Source organism: Python bivittatus, unplaced genomic scaffold (assembly GCF_059951505.1).
Source record: "Python bivittatus isolate LINGU-HERP-01145 unplaced genomic scaffold, Pbiv_v1 ctg000220_np1212, whole genome shotgun sequence".
NCBI classification, from domain to species: Eukaryota; Metazoa; Chordata; class Lepidosauria; order Squamata; family Pythonidae; genus Python; species Python bivittatus.
The window spans coordinates 14,381,522-14,395,070 of NW_028277048.1; the positions used below are offsets into that span (position 1 = coordinate 14,381,522).

Genomic DNA, 13,549 nt, shown 5'->3' on the forward strand with positions numbered 1-13,549 from the left:
GGGAAGACTAGAGATCTCTACAAGAAAATTGGAGATATGAAAGGAACGTTTAGTGCAAAGATGGGCATGATAAAGGACAAAAAAGGCAGGGACCTAACAGAAGCAGAAGAGATTAAGAAGAGGTGGCAAGAATACACAGAAGAACTATACAAGAAAGATCTTAATGTCCCTGATGTCCACACTGGTGTGATCACTGACCTTGAGCCAGACATCCTAGAGAGTGAAGTCAAGTGGGCCTTAGGAAGCATTGCTAACAACAAAGCTAGTGGAGATGACAGTATTCCAGCTGAGTTATTTAAAATACTAAAAGATGATGGTGTTAAAGTGCTGCACTCAATATGCCAGCAAGTTTGGAAAACGCAACAGTGGCCACGGGATTGGAAAAGGTCAGTTTACGTTCCAATTCCAAAGAAGGGCAACGCCAAAGAATGCTCAAACTATCGCACAATTGCACTCATTTCACATGCTAGCAAGGTTATGCTCAAAATCCTACAAGCTAGGCTTCAGCAATACATGAACTGAGAACTACCAGATGTACAAGCTGGGTTTCGAAGAGGCAGAGGAACTAGAGATCAAATCGCCAACATTCGCTGGATCATGGAGAAAGCACGAGAGTTCCAGAAAAATATCTACTTCTGCTTCATTGACTATGCAAAAGCCTTTGATTGTGTGGATCACAACAAACTGTGGCAAATTCTTAAAGAGATGGGAATACCAGACCATCTTACCTGTCTCCTGAGAAATCTGTATGCGGGCCAAGAAGCAACAGTTAGAACCGGTCATGGAACAACTGATTGGTTCAAAATAGGGAAAGGTGTACGACAAGGCTGTATACTGTCACCCTGCTTATTTAACCTATATGCAGAGTACATCATGAGAAATGCCAGGCTGGAAGAATCACAAGCCGGAATTAAGATTGCAGGGAGAATCATCAACAACCTCAGATATGCGGACGATACCACCCTAATGGCAGAAAGTGAAGAAGAACTAAAGAGCCTCTTGATGAGGGTGAAAGAGGAGAGTGCAAAAGCTGGCTTGAAACTCAACATTAAAAAAACTAAGATCATGGCATCTGGACCCATCAATTCCTGGCAAATAGAAGGGGTAGAAATGGAAGCAGTAACAGACTTCATTTATTTGGGCTCCAAGATCACCGCAGACGGAGACTGCAGCCATGAAATTAAAAGACGCTTGCTCCTTGGGAGGAAAGCTATGGCAAGCCTAGATAGCATATTAAAAAGCAGAGACGTCACCTTGCCGACAAAGATCCGCATAGTCAAAGCTATGGTTTTTCCAGTAGTAATGTATGGCTGTGAGAGCTGGACCATAAAAAGGCCGAGCGCCGAAGAATTGATGCCTTTGAACTGTGGTGCTGGAGAAGACTCTTGAGAGTCCCCTGGACTGCTAGGAGGTCAAACCAGTCAATCTTAAAGGAAATCAACCCTGATTGCTCATTGGAAGGATCGATAATGAAGCTCAAGCTCAGATATTTTGGCCACCTAATGCGAAGAGAGATCTCTTTGGAGAAGACCCTGATGCTGGGAAAGATTGAAGGCAAAAGGAGAAGAGGACGGCAGAGGATGAGATGGTTAGATAGCATCACTGAAGCAATGAGCATGAAACTGAGCAAACTCAGGGAGGCAGTGAAGGACAGGAAGGCCTGGCGCAATATGGTTCATGGGGTCACGAAGAGTCGGACACGACTTAACGACTAAACAACAACAACAACAACCTCTAGATGACCTCATCTTGCTTACTGTTAAAGATGGAAAGTGGTAGTAGCTTTCAATAATGTTATTCTGGTCCTAACTATTTGGAAATAATCTCCATTGAACCCAGTGAAATTCAGTCATCCATAGGTTTGCCCTTCAAAAGGGCAAAGAATTTCAGAGGAAAATATCACTATCTATGATATAAATCCACTTTCTATTGTTATTTCTCCTGTTCACAGATGTAAGCATACCTCCTGCAAACATCAGCCTTTCTTTCAAATTATTTTTAACTCTCCCAGCAACTGTCCAGGTGTGGGGGGAAAGTAGACACAATGGTTTTATAGCACTCAGACTAGCCTTTTCACTATAATGAGATTCAGCTGTATAACATGCATGGCAAATGCATGTACAGGTAGTCCTCATTTAGCAACCACCTTGCACAGCAACTGTTTGTGGTTAAGACAATGATGGAAAAGCAACTTTATGACCAGTCCTTGCATTTATGACCTTCACAGGTCTGTTAAGCAAAGGAAAGCTGAAGTAAGATCATAAGCACAGTTGCAATTTCATTTAGCGACTGCTTCGTTTAATGACTGAGTCGCTAGTCTTTCCAGTATCTGAATTTATTTATACTTCTGTTTCTTGCCTTACAATCACCCCCCCCCCCGCAAACAACAAAAATGAATCAGATTAGATATTGCTCCAAGTAATCAAAATATTGGTCATATTCACACTTCACATAATTCCAGCATAATCTTGAGAAAGTAGCACACTGCATGCACCTCTCTGTCACTCTTCTTGGTTCCTCCTGCTAGCAGTAATGGAAAACCAATCACAGAAATTGCTCTCCTAGTTTATTTACTGTGGATCTTGTCTTGCTGGTTTCAAATGAACTGGGGATCAGAAGCCAATAACAAACATGGCTTCTGACTCTAATCGATTAGGGAAAACCAGAGTCACTAAAGGAGAAGTTGAGAGAATAACAGATTTTGCTGCAAATATTCCAAGCATAAACATCCCAACCTATGAACTTATGAGTTGCCCAATGTGGAAATTCAAGACCACATGTAGGCAGTGAATGTTGAGCTGTTCTACAACCCTCTAACCTTGTGCCCCTCTTTTCCTTTGCAGATGTCTTACATACTCGGGGTCCTCTAGATGGAAGCCTGTATGCACGGATCAAGAAGAAAAATGAGCTGAGTCACTTCTCCTCCAGTAATGGCAGTCCAGGAAGCCCAGAGTCTCCTCCACAGCAGGGTGGGCGCCTCCTGTCCATTAGCAGTGATTCAGGGCATTCCTCTATGCTAACTGAGAAGGCAGAAGACAACACACCTTCATGCAGGCCACAGCCCACACCAGCTGAGAAGGAAGAGTTGGACCGGCTCTTGGGGGGGTTTGGTGTCCAGCCTCAGCAGCTAAGTGAGGGGACTGGTTCTCATTCGGTTTCCCCTTCTGCCACTAAAGAGAGAGAAACAGCCATCTTGGAAGATGAACTTTCCGACATAGGCCAACCAGGAACCTCCTTCCCCTACCAACCTCAGCGTTCTGGCCTGGCCCGCCATTCCTCTTGTCGCCTGGATTACTGCTCCCATAGCCCCGAGAGACCTCGCAACATGTCCTATTATAGGCCGGACAGCCTTTTGGAGCGGCGGCAGCCCATCTATAATGGGGGCCACTCTCATCCACATTCTGAGGGCTATGAGGAAAAACGGCGGGTGTTTCGTTCCCTTTCAGAGGGCCTACAGCCCCATACTTACCCCTATGGCCATGAGCTGCTGCCTCCTCACAGCCCTAATCGGCGGGAGCATAATGAGCTACTTATTTTGGAGGACCAGCCTACATTTTTATGCCCATGCCAAGATTGCCAAGAGGTAGCACAAGAAGAATCAAGGCTGCCCATGGCTTCCTTCTACAACTTACACCTGGATCAGGAACCGGACTTCTGGGGGGTCGAGAGGCCATCCTTGCTTCATCATCCCCTCCACCGCGGTGGGCAGCCCATGCCTATTCTAATGCCAACCAGCTATGGGCACCATCCCATGCCCCATGGGCAGCATCATCAGGCTTTTAACTTTGAGCCCAACATGATGGCCACCCATCTAGGCCATGGTTATCCAGCCCACCAGAGGCCCAAAGTAACAGAAGAGAATGCAGAGGCATTTCCTTATCGCTATAGCTCAGCCTACCCTCCAGTACCACCATATATCTGTGGCAGAGCTCCAGTCAAGCCCTGCCTTTCCCCCTACACCTCAGGGTACTTGGGGTCTCCTCACTCAGGCTCCATTTCACCAGCCAGCCCGCTATATCCACCATCCCGGAAGCATGGATATGAGCTCCCAGAGGGCAACAATGGATACTTACTGCCACCATCCACAGAACGATCGTGTGGTGAGTGTCAGGTGTAAAGGTGCTTCTCCAAGGCGAGGAGAAAGAGGCAAGAGAACAGTGAATCCTTTTCCTGATGTGATCAGTAATAATAATAATAATAATAATAATAATAATAATAATAATAATAAAACATTTAAAAAAAGAGCCAGGAATGAAGTCTTTGGGACTAGAAAAGGACAACATTAGAAATAAGCACCAGGACTAATCCTTAGGAACGTAAGTGACCAGGTTCAGAAAGAGCCCTCGGCTGGGTTCTTGGTGCTCTCTGACCTTGGTTGTTTTCTTGCGAATGTTTCATTACCCAACTACATAACATCATCAGTATGAGGGAGAGTGGGGTCTGCTGGCTGTTTGCATATAGTAGCTTGCCCTGCCAGTCTCGGGGGGAGTGTGGCTTCCTACTTGGTGGTTCCTTGATTATGATATTGTTTCTTCCCTATGTTTCAGGGAACCTTGAACTGGATAGACCCCAGTGCATTTCCTTGCTCTTGGCCCTAAGTAATAAAATAAATCAACGTGTGCAGGCTTTTTTATTTCTATGAGCCCACTGGCAGCAAAGCTGAGCTTTTCTCAGCATAGATTTTGAAGGAAAAATTTAATCTGTTGTTTTTAATAGTTATCTAAAACATTTATATTCTGTGTTGCACTCCCTCTATATTTTAGGGTAGAGAGTATGCTCAGTTTTTATCACATAGCATAAATAAGAATAAGAAAATGTGGTATTTTGAAAAGCAGAAGAAAACATGTTAACTTAAAATATGAGAGTAAATAAAAATGCTATTTTCCGTGTACCAGAAAAGAATGTCACAGAGGCCCCAGACAAACTTCTTTTATCAGACATTTCCTTGCCAGACACAACTACTGAAAAGTTCTTCCCTCTGATTTTGAATCATGTGTTTCTGATAAATGTACCTGAAGTAGAACTGGCATGAACACGGGCAGGCGAGCTTGGGAATAAAGCAAGGGTATACAGCCTTCAGCCTCTGGGCCACATGTGGGCCCCAAGTCTTGAGCATGATCTGAAGAATCAAAGTGGCCCCCAATCTGTAATGTTTAATGTGACAGAAGGGAAAAAAATAAATGCATGGGATATAATCATATTAACTATACTGATTTAGTGCCCTGGCTTTAGCTCCAAAAAGTGGTGTACTGCTGAACTATCCATTCCTTGGAATATGCTGTTCTCCCTGCTATGAGATTTCAAGCAAAGAAAGAATGATAGGAAAGTGTCAGATGCTCTGCCCAGTTTGTTTGTTTCTTTATTAAATTTATAGAGTCGCCCATCTCACTTCCATGACTCTGGGCTGCTTACAAAGTTAGAAACTGCCTCCCATCCATGACTACAGGGTTGGTTCAAGCATCTGGCGAGCTGCCTTAGACCAAAGCATTACCATGACAACTGTCAGCAAATTACTTGCTGAGATACGTTCTCTACAACAAAGAGGAACAACTACAACAAAGACTGCTACTAGTGTTGCAACTACTACTATACCATAAGCATAAATTGACTCACAGTATCTGTCAAAGGCATCTAGTATTGTGTTTTGGTGCAGAGAATTCTGTTAGGAGATTCTAGGCCTTCAGAAAACTTCAATTCCTAGGATCCTTTCTCTGGGGGGCTAGCAATAACCTGCTAAGATGGTATTTTTGATGTTTTATCACATTTATAGCTTGCTTTCCTTCACAAATAGGAACTCAAGGCAACATATACAATGCACCTCTTCCTTTCTGTTTTATCTTCTTAACAACCACTGAGGTAAATTCTGTTGAATAGGACCAGATAGCCCAAGGTCATCCAACCAGCTTCATAGCTGAGTGAGGATTTGAACTTGGGTTTTCCCTAGTCCAATGCTCCATTACTATATTCTTTTTAAAAATGCTATGTGTCCCAAATTAGTTGTCTGGCTTTGCTGTTAGTTAGGTTTTCCCTAGGGAAGGACAAGAACAGAGGAACAGTAGTCTTCTGGATGTTGCTGAGCTCCCAGTAGCAACTGCTGACCTGTCCTGGGAATAGTTGTTCAGCAATATTGGGAAGGTCCAGACATTTTCCATTCCAGTGTTAAAGGGATGCTTGGTTCAAAGTCCCAGAATTTGGGACTGACTTCATATGAAGTTATCTGTGCCTTTACTGACTGTCTTGTGCATGTCTTCCTTTCCTTTTCCTTAGAGCTGCAAGACTGCAGGGAGGGCATTCCTTGGCAAGACCTGCCCACCTCTCTACAGCATCATCGGCAGGAGGTCCAAGCTGCTTGTATAGATGGGTCTAGCTCTCCCATGCCTGTGCACACCAGCAGTCCAGTGTTCAACAACAACAGGTATCTTATGTCTGTGTGCATTGAGCCTTCCTAATTGTCTGTTAGGGAATAGTGGTATAAGTTAAAGTCAGAACTAGCTTGACTCTGAGTTTATGCCTGAATCTGTGCTTGTAATGCAGTTATTCTGGAAAACCTTTCAGTTCCTTGAAAGTTGTCAGATTTCCTTGGGGAACAGAACAGTAATATTCTTGGACTATAGTCCCATGTAGAGATCGCTTCCTATGATATAGAACCATATAAATATTGGCTGTGGACAGCCAAGAAAACAAACAAATGGATCATCAAGAGTTCTCACTTGAGGTGCAAATGACTGGTCTTGGATTATCATATTTTGAACATATTATGCAAAGTCCTAGTTCTCTTGAGAAATCTGTAATACTGGAAAAGGTAGAAAGGAAGAGATGAGGACAACCAGCCACAAGGTGGATGGATTTAATTACAGCAGCAATGGGTGCACTGTTGGAAGACCTGATGGGCCAAACTGGGGACAGATTATCCTGGAGAAGGTCTATCTAGGTGGCCACTAGAAGCTGACACTGACTTGATGGTACAGCACATAATCAATCTAAGACAAAACTGTCAAGACTGCTAGCCACAAATAGGCTTGTGATGTTTTCCCGGTCTTAATGCCTTTCAGGTGGGTGGATCAACTCCCCATGTTCCCTAGTTATTGCTGCCATGGCAGTATTCCCAAAATCCTGGGAATAAAAGCCACCCAACTGGAGGATGTCAAAGATGGGAAAGACTGCATAAGGTGGCAGGTCAGTAGGTCCAGACAGTTTCCAGGCACTCTTATTTTGCAACCTTTTCCAATCTTGTGCCCTCCGGAGATGTCAGATTTTCAAATCCCCAGGGGATTGGACATGGTGGCAGGGGATGATGGGGACTGTTGGCCAGTACATCTGAAGGGAGCTAGATGGGGAAAGCTACCCTAGTAGCGCAAACTGCAGTGGTGTGCTCAGACTGAAGGCCCAAACAGATGAAATGTTATTGAGTCAGTTAGCAATAAATAAATAAATAAATAAATTGCAGAGTTTCCTTTTTTAAAATAAAAAGTAAGGGAGTGGTTTGTTGATAGAGCATATGCTTTGTACAAAGGGTCCCAAATTCAAGCCACAGCATTAGGTAGGACTGAAAACTTTGGAGTGCTACAGCCAATCAGTATATACTGAGGTAGATGGGGGAAAATGGTCTTATTCAGTTTAAGACAAATTTTTATCTTACGAGTCAAATAGGGACCATACAGGGAGGCAAAAGGTGAACATCCTGTAGCAGTGCACAACTCTGGGTCCCATTCTCCACATTGGAGGAAAGCCCATAAACTATACCAGCTTTTCCCAACCTGGTATATTACGGTTGGCCTAGATATATTGGCTTAGAAGGCAGGGGTGGCTGTGATGTATAAAAAAGGGGGATGAGGCTTCAATTGCATGATTGTAACCTTCATGTTGACTTTGTCCCCCAAGGCAGACACCCCGTTAGAAGTCATGGGAGTTGAAATCCAGCACATGTGAAGAGCCCCAAGTTGCGGAAGGTTGATTATGCCAGTGACAATTCACAGACTATGTCAGGATTCAGTGATAGCCAAAGAGTATGGAGCTGTGATTCGACACATATAGAAGGCACCAAGTTGGAAAGGACTGGATTTGATAGCTTTTGTTATGCCTGACCAGGATTGCTTTTACCGTGTTGGGGTTGTGCTGACGTGCTTGTCCATTGTTGAGTTAACCTTGACTCGGTTTTCTAGTTTGCACAACACATCAAACCATAAACTGTCTCTACAAGCTGAGTTTGCATAAACAGGCTAAAATGAGATTGGCTACCTTGAGATTCAGTGTATTATGCTTTCAGAAAATGTGAGGAGTTATTTTTTAAAAATTCTTACTGTATTTGCTGTCCCCCCCCCCCCCCCGTTTTATTTTCTTTTGCCTTTTTAATGCATATTTTTGGCAGACGTTGGGGCAGTTAGTCCTATATGAGTGCTGAACTGCAGATGTTGCCGCTTCATGTTAAATAATGATGAATAGTAATTGTTTCGGTCAAATGTATCTGATGTAAATCAAACTTGACCTCCTGTCCCAACACGTGTAGATACTTCTGTATTTGCAGAACTTGCCAAAAAAAAATTAAAGCTCTCTCTTTTGCTTGAAAACCTTGACTAAGAGCACATAACCCACACTGATTATGACATGGCTGAAGGATATTAAGAAATAATTAACATGCACTACTCCAAGTATCTATACAACAATTTTGTTAGAAGTCTTTTTATTTTACTTTCTATGATGGTCAACGCTGGTTGCTTTGAATGCAAACTTGTAAGGAATGCTTGTCTGTGGCAAGCTGAAAATTGCTTTTAAGTGTCAGGCCAGGAAACTTTTAAAAAGTTGGGAGATTTGGCCAGTTGGTCTAAATAAGCAAATTCATGGACTAGTAATGGCTGTTTACCTGTTTTGTAAGGCTGTCTTTTATTTTTGGTTCTTTTTTATATGTGGTATTTCTGTTTTGGGGTCTGCACTGTTGGATTTGAAAGGATGCGTTCCACCCCACTCCCAGAAATGTCTTTCTCTGTATATTAGGCATAGCTGCCAAACGTGATAGGAGGAGAGCTGTGTTAGTCTATGGGGGCAAGAAATCAGGAGGAGTCTGGGAACACCTTTTCCAACTAACGTGTTTTATTAAAAGGCAGAAGTTTTTGCGAGCTACACCTCCCTTCATCGGATGCAACGTTTAATAAAATGTGTTTGTCAGAAAAGGGTCTCCCAGACTCCTCCTGATTGTCTGCTAAACTTTACTAATTGGATGCTTGTTGTCCTTGCAGCCCTGGATCCCGCAAGCTCTGCCACAAGACCGCCAGCCCCCTGGAGAACATGCTCCAGTCAAACTCTGAGGAGCAATCCTCTCCCGGGTACAAAAGAGCCCCTGAGAGAATGACCCCATCAGGCAACCCACCCCAGATTTTATCCCCAGTACAGCCCTTCACACACCTCCCTGCCTTCAGGACACAAGCTAACGGAGCCTCACAGAGGCCTGGCCTCCAGGTGCCGCAGATGTGCTCTCGCAATTACTGTGCTTCTAGCCCACCACATGTGCCTCCTTCAGCCACTGCCAAACACTCTCCCTTCCTGGAAGGGCAGCAGCAGCAGCAGCAGCAGCAGCATCAAAATGGCTCTGATGTCCCTGGCCCCGGTGCCACAGTGCCATTCTCCCATGAGGTGCCCCCTGAAGAAGCTGTGGGGCATCAGCCAGGGCCTGTCATGGAGAGACTGCCCCAGAAGGTCATGCCCAAGGCTCCCTGCCCCAACCAGCCCCCTCCTGGCTGCAGGACAGTCTCCTGTGCTCCAGCCTCGCCTCCAGCCCCGGGTGTCTATAACGGGAGGCTGCAGAGCGAGCGGGATGAACTGGAGGCAAAGGGCCTTCCCCGCGGCTCCAACACCAGCCCCTCTCTTGGGCCCTGCTTGCTCAGCGTCCAGCCCCCGGCCCTCAGCTGTGGCTTTGCTGACATGCAGAGCTCACCAACTCCAGCCTTCCCCATTGCAACAGCCTACTACACAGGCATGGAGGGCAGCCCTGCCAGCCGGGAGCAGCCCCGGGAGAACCAGCAGCCTCCACTGCCTGAGAAACATCACCTACTGGCCACCAGGACCTGGGAGAGGAACTCGCCGCCGGGCCGTAGCCCAGGCTCTGCTCACCATGTCACCTTTGCCCCTGGGGTGCCTGATGGCAGCGCACCTGGCCCAGGCAGTGTTCTCCAAGCAGGTACTTGGGGTGCAGAGGGTGGGGGAAGAATTAGCTATTGCCTTCAGGACTTCGTTTTTATGCTTTGATCCTGCTTTCTTAGTGCCCTTTGGTTGGCTCAGACCCTTAATTTCTCTGCAGCTACCCAGGACTTCTCCAAAAGGACCGAGATATAAGACCCTGAGATGGTACAGCCCTTTCTCCTTGGCTGTTCCAACTCAGCCGCTTCAGAAGGCAATGCTTGCTATAAATGTTCCTATGATTGATCCTTGTCTGTCTGTCTGTCTTTCGTCCGTCTCTCTCTCTCTCTCTCTCTCGCATTTATTTAGGCCAGCTAGGTGGCAACAGCAAGTCCCCATGGCTGATTTTGGAAAGCTAAGTAGGGTCAGATCTAGTTGTCACTTGGGTGGGTGATCACCAGGAAATTCCAGGTTGTAGTTTAGATTGGGAAGTCAAACAAATCTTCCTAGAAGACAGCAGTATATCACTTCCATACCTGTTGCCTTGAAAACTACATGGATGGATGTGTCAATAAGTAGCAGGACTCGGGCTGACTCAAAGAAGACTTAGTACTTTACAGTCCTTTAAAATTATAATTTAATTATGTAAGTGAAATATTTCTAGCCCTCTGTAGCACTAGCCATCTAGCCATCCCTAGCCTTCAGTAGCAAATATTATTGTGGGTGTTTTTAAGTCTGTTAAGTCCTTATGTTTGCCTGCATATTGGAGAGGGAACTTCTGTTTTGCTTCTTTCAGATCTCCAGCAAGAGAACCAGGTTAGCGTCAAATTTGTCCAAGACACGTCAAAGTTCTGGTACAAGCCCCATTTGTCTCGAGACCAAGGTATGCAACTCCCAAACAATTTTGGCTGCTTTGGCTGTGATTTAACACAGTCAGTATTTGACATTTTCTTTCTAGGGCAGGAACAGTTCTTGATTTGGAGCAGCCAATCCCACACACTTATACGCAGCCCGCCTCCATCTCCCTGTACAGAATGTTCCTGTTTTAAAAAGCACCACAGTCCAAGCTGGTGACCCCACTCCATGTGTTGTGCTGGTTGCAGATTTATGGGCAAGATGTAGTTTGCCTCCTGCAGTTCCAGTGAAAACACGGTTTTTGCTTCTTTCGCCTTAAGTCCCCCTTCCCAGCTAGTCTCCCACGTGCTGGACGGATCAGGGTATAAGGAATATTGCTGGGTCTGGAGCTGGCTCAGGAGGTGCTTCAATGATCATTGCTAAGGACTGCTGTTCATCATCCATGTAGTCAGTCATTCCCTAAAGCCCTATCAGATGATCTGTGTCAATTAACTGAGCAGTGGGAGAATGCAACCACACTCTTTTCACTACATCACTCTGGATGGACCGATACAGTAAAAATGGTCTTGTGTACAGATGATGGATGTAAAACATGCATACATATTCCATCCTCTTCATGCATATTCCATCTCTTCCACGCACAAACACCTTTCTCTCTCTCTCTCTCTCTCTCTGTCCAATCCCCTTCACCCACTGAGTCACGTAAAGATTAATTCTTGCAAGCATATACTCTGTGAATGCCTGGACAGGGCATGTATGTAAGAATCTGAACTGCAAAGAAAAGGCAGGTCTACAGATATAGTTTCTGTTTTTAAAAAATATTTATTTTTTATTGCTTTTTAATTAATAACAAAAAGAAAAAGAAAAAAAGCAAAACACAATGATGATAATGATGGAGATACATATATCGTCAAAGAAAAAAACATAAAAAGTGCTTTATAAAAAAGTGAAAAAAATACGATGAAGAAAAAAATATAGTATGATATATCATTGTCATAACAGTAAACAGTTACAATTCTATATATACTTATCTAATGCAAATATTATTCAAGTACCTATATATTTCTAATGGATATATATGACTATCATGTTTTTCCTAACCTACTGTATTTTGTATAAATGAGTCCCATATCTCATTATACATGTCCATACAAAGTCTATGTTTATAGGCTATCCACTCATAAGTGGCAAGTGCAATCAGGTCTTCAATCCACTGAGTAAATGGGGCCATACATTTCTCTTTCCAATGCTGCAATATCAGTCTTTTAGCCATAGGAAGGGCATGGAGAATCCATTTACATTATCCAATTGTCAAGTTCCGTGCACTGGGTGTGTAATTCAAGAGAATACTATCCTCTGAAAATTTTAGCTTTTGTTGCACAGTCACGTTTATATGGTTCAGTACTTTCTCAGTTTATGTTTTTTTCCCATTGCGCAACTGTTCCATGCTCCTGTAGTTCCAGTAAAAGACTGCTAAGGCATTAAGCTTTTTCCTACCAGCAGCATGAAAGTTTCCATTTCCATCAGGCCATCTTATAAGCCAGATAAGACTACTGGCCATCCCAGTCCACATCAGTGCTCTTTCCAATTTCACTATCTTTCTTTTGATCTCATTTTTTGCAGCCCTCATTCTCTTACATGCATTTTTCCACTGCTTCTTTAACATCATGTTGCCGAGCATCCTTTTTCATAGTTCCCATTAGCATAACCCCAGACACTCCTCTGGCACTTCATAACATGATTTCACAAGCAGATTCCATATTTACATCTACTTTCCATTGATTCTGTTGGGAGATTAATCTATCATCTAATACTTATTTTTTTAAAAAAATAAAGGACTCATTGTTTCTCTTCTTGCAGCCATTCTACTTTCACTCTAGCTTCTTTTACTTCTTTTCTTTTCTTCCATGCCCATTTCCCCCCCCAACATTCACTCTTGACACTACACAAAAAATTATCTGTTGCATGTTCAGAACCTCTTATCACCCTTGTAGACTTGACTCATTCTCTGTTATCATAAGCAAATGAACTGTGGTTTAAAAATACGAGGAGTAATCATATTAACTGCAGTTACATAATTTTAATTGAATCAGTTTAGTTTTCATCCTGGCCTTGCCAGATTTTTGTTGCATGGCTCCTGGCACCACAAAGGCCAAATGTAGCCCTCAGCCCAAAGGTTATTACGACGTTTAATATAGTTGTTCATCCGGCTCTGGAAGAGTTGTGGATTTCTGTGTGCTAATCACTGACGTCTTTTTTCTTTTCCTCTTTCTGAACAGCCATTGCTCTCCTGAAGGACAAGGAACCTGGCACTTTCCTCATTCGGGACAGTAACTCCTTCCAGGGGGCCTATGGCCTGGCTCTGAAGGTGGCAACGCCTCCACCCAGCAGCATCAACCATTCCACCAAAGGTTAAAAAAAAAAACCCTCAAACCAACACTCTCCAGCCCCCCCTCCCCATCACCAAGCTCAGCCTTCCAAATATGGAAGACCCAAATTGCTTAGAGCTAAGCAATCTGTGGCCCTCCAGATTTTGGGGGAACGACACCTTCTGATACCTCTCACTGTAGGCCTGCCTAGCTGG

General features: G+C 44.1%; 1 protein-coding gene across 5 annotated transcripts in view; it reads left to right on the forward strand.

The window, feature by feature from the left end:
• The window catches only part of TNS2 (tensin 2), a 135,728-nt gene that overhangs the window by 110,673 nt on the left and 11,506 nt on the right, over window positions 1-13,549 (forward strand). For all 5 annotated transcript variants that reach the window (XM_088137937.1, XM_088137939.1, XM_088137938.1 and 2 more), the window contains 5 exons: window positions 2,844-4,100; window positions 6,268-6,415; window positions 9,234-10,171; window positions 10,907-10,993; window positions 13,245-13,376. In XM_088137937.1, the coding sequence (XP_087994063.1) occupies window positions 2,844-4,100; window positions 6,268-6,415; window positions 9,234-10,171; window positions 10,907-10,993; window positions 13,245-13,376 (2,562 nt within the window). The remainder of the gene's footprint in view (window positions 1-2,843; window positions 4,101-6,267; window positions 6,416-9,233; window positions 10,172-10,906; window positions 10,994-13,244; window positions 13,377-13,549) is intronic.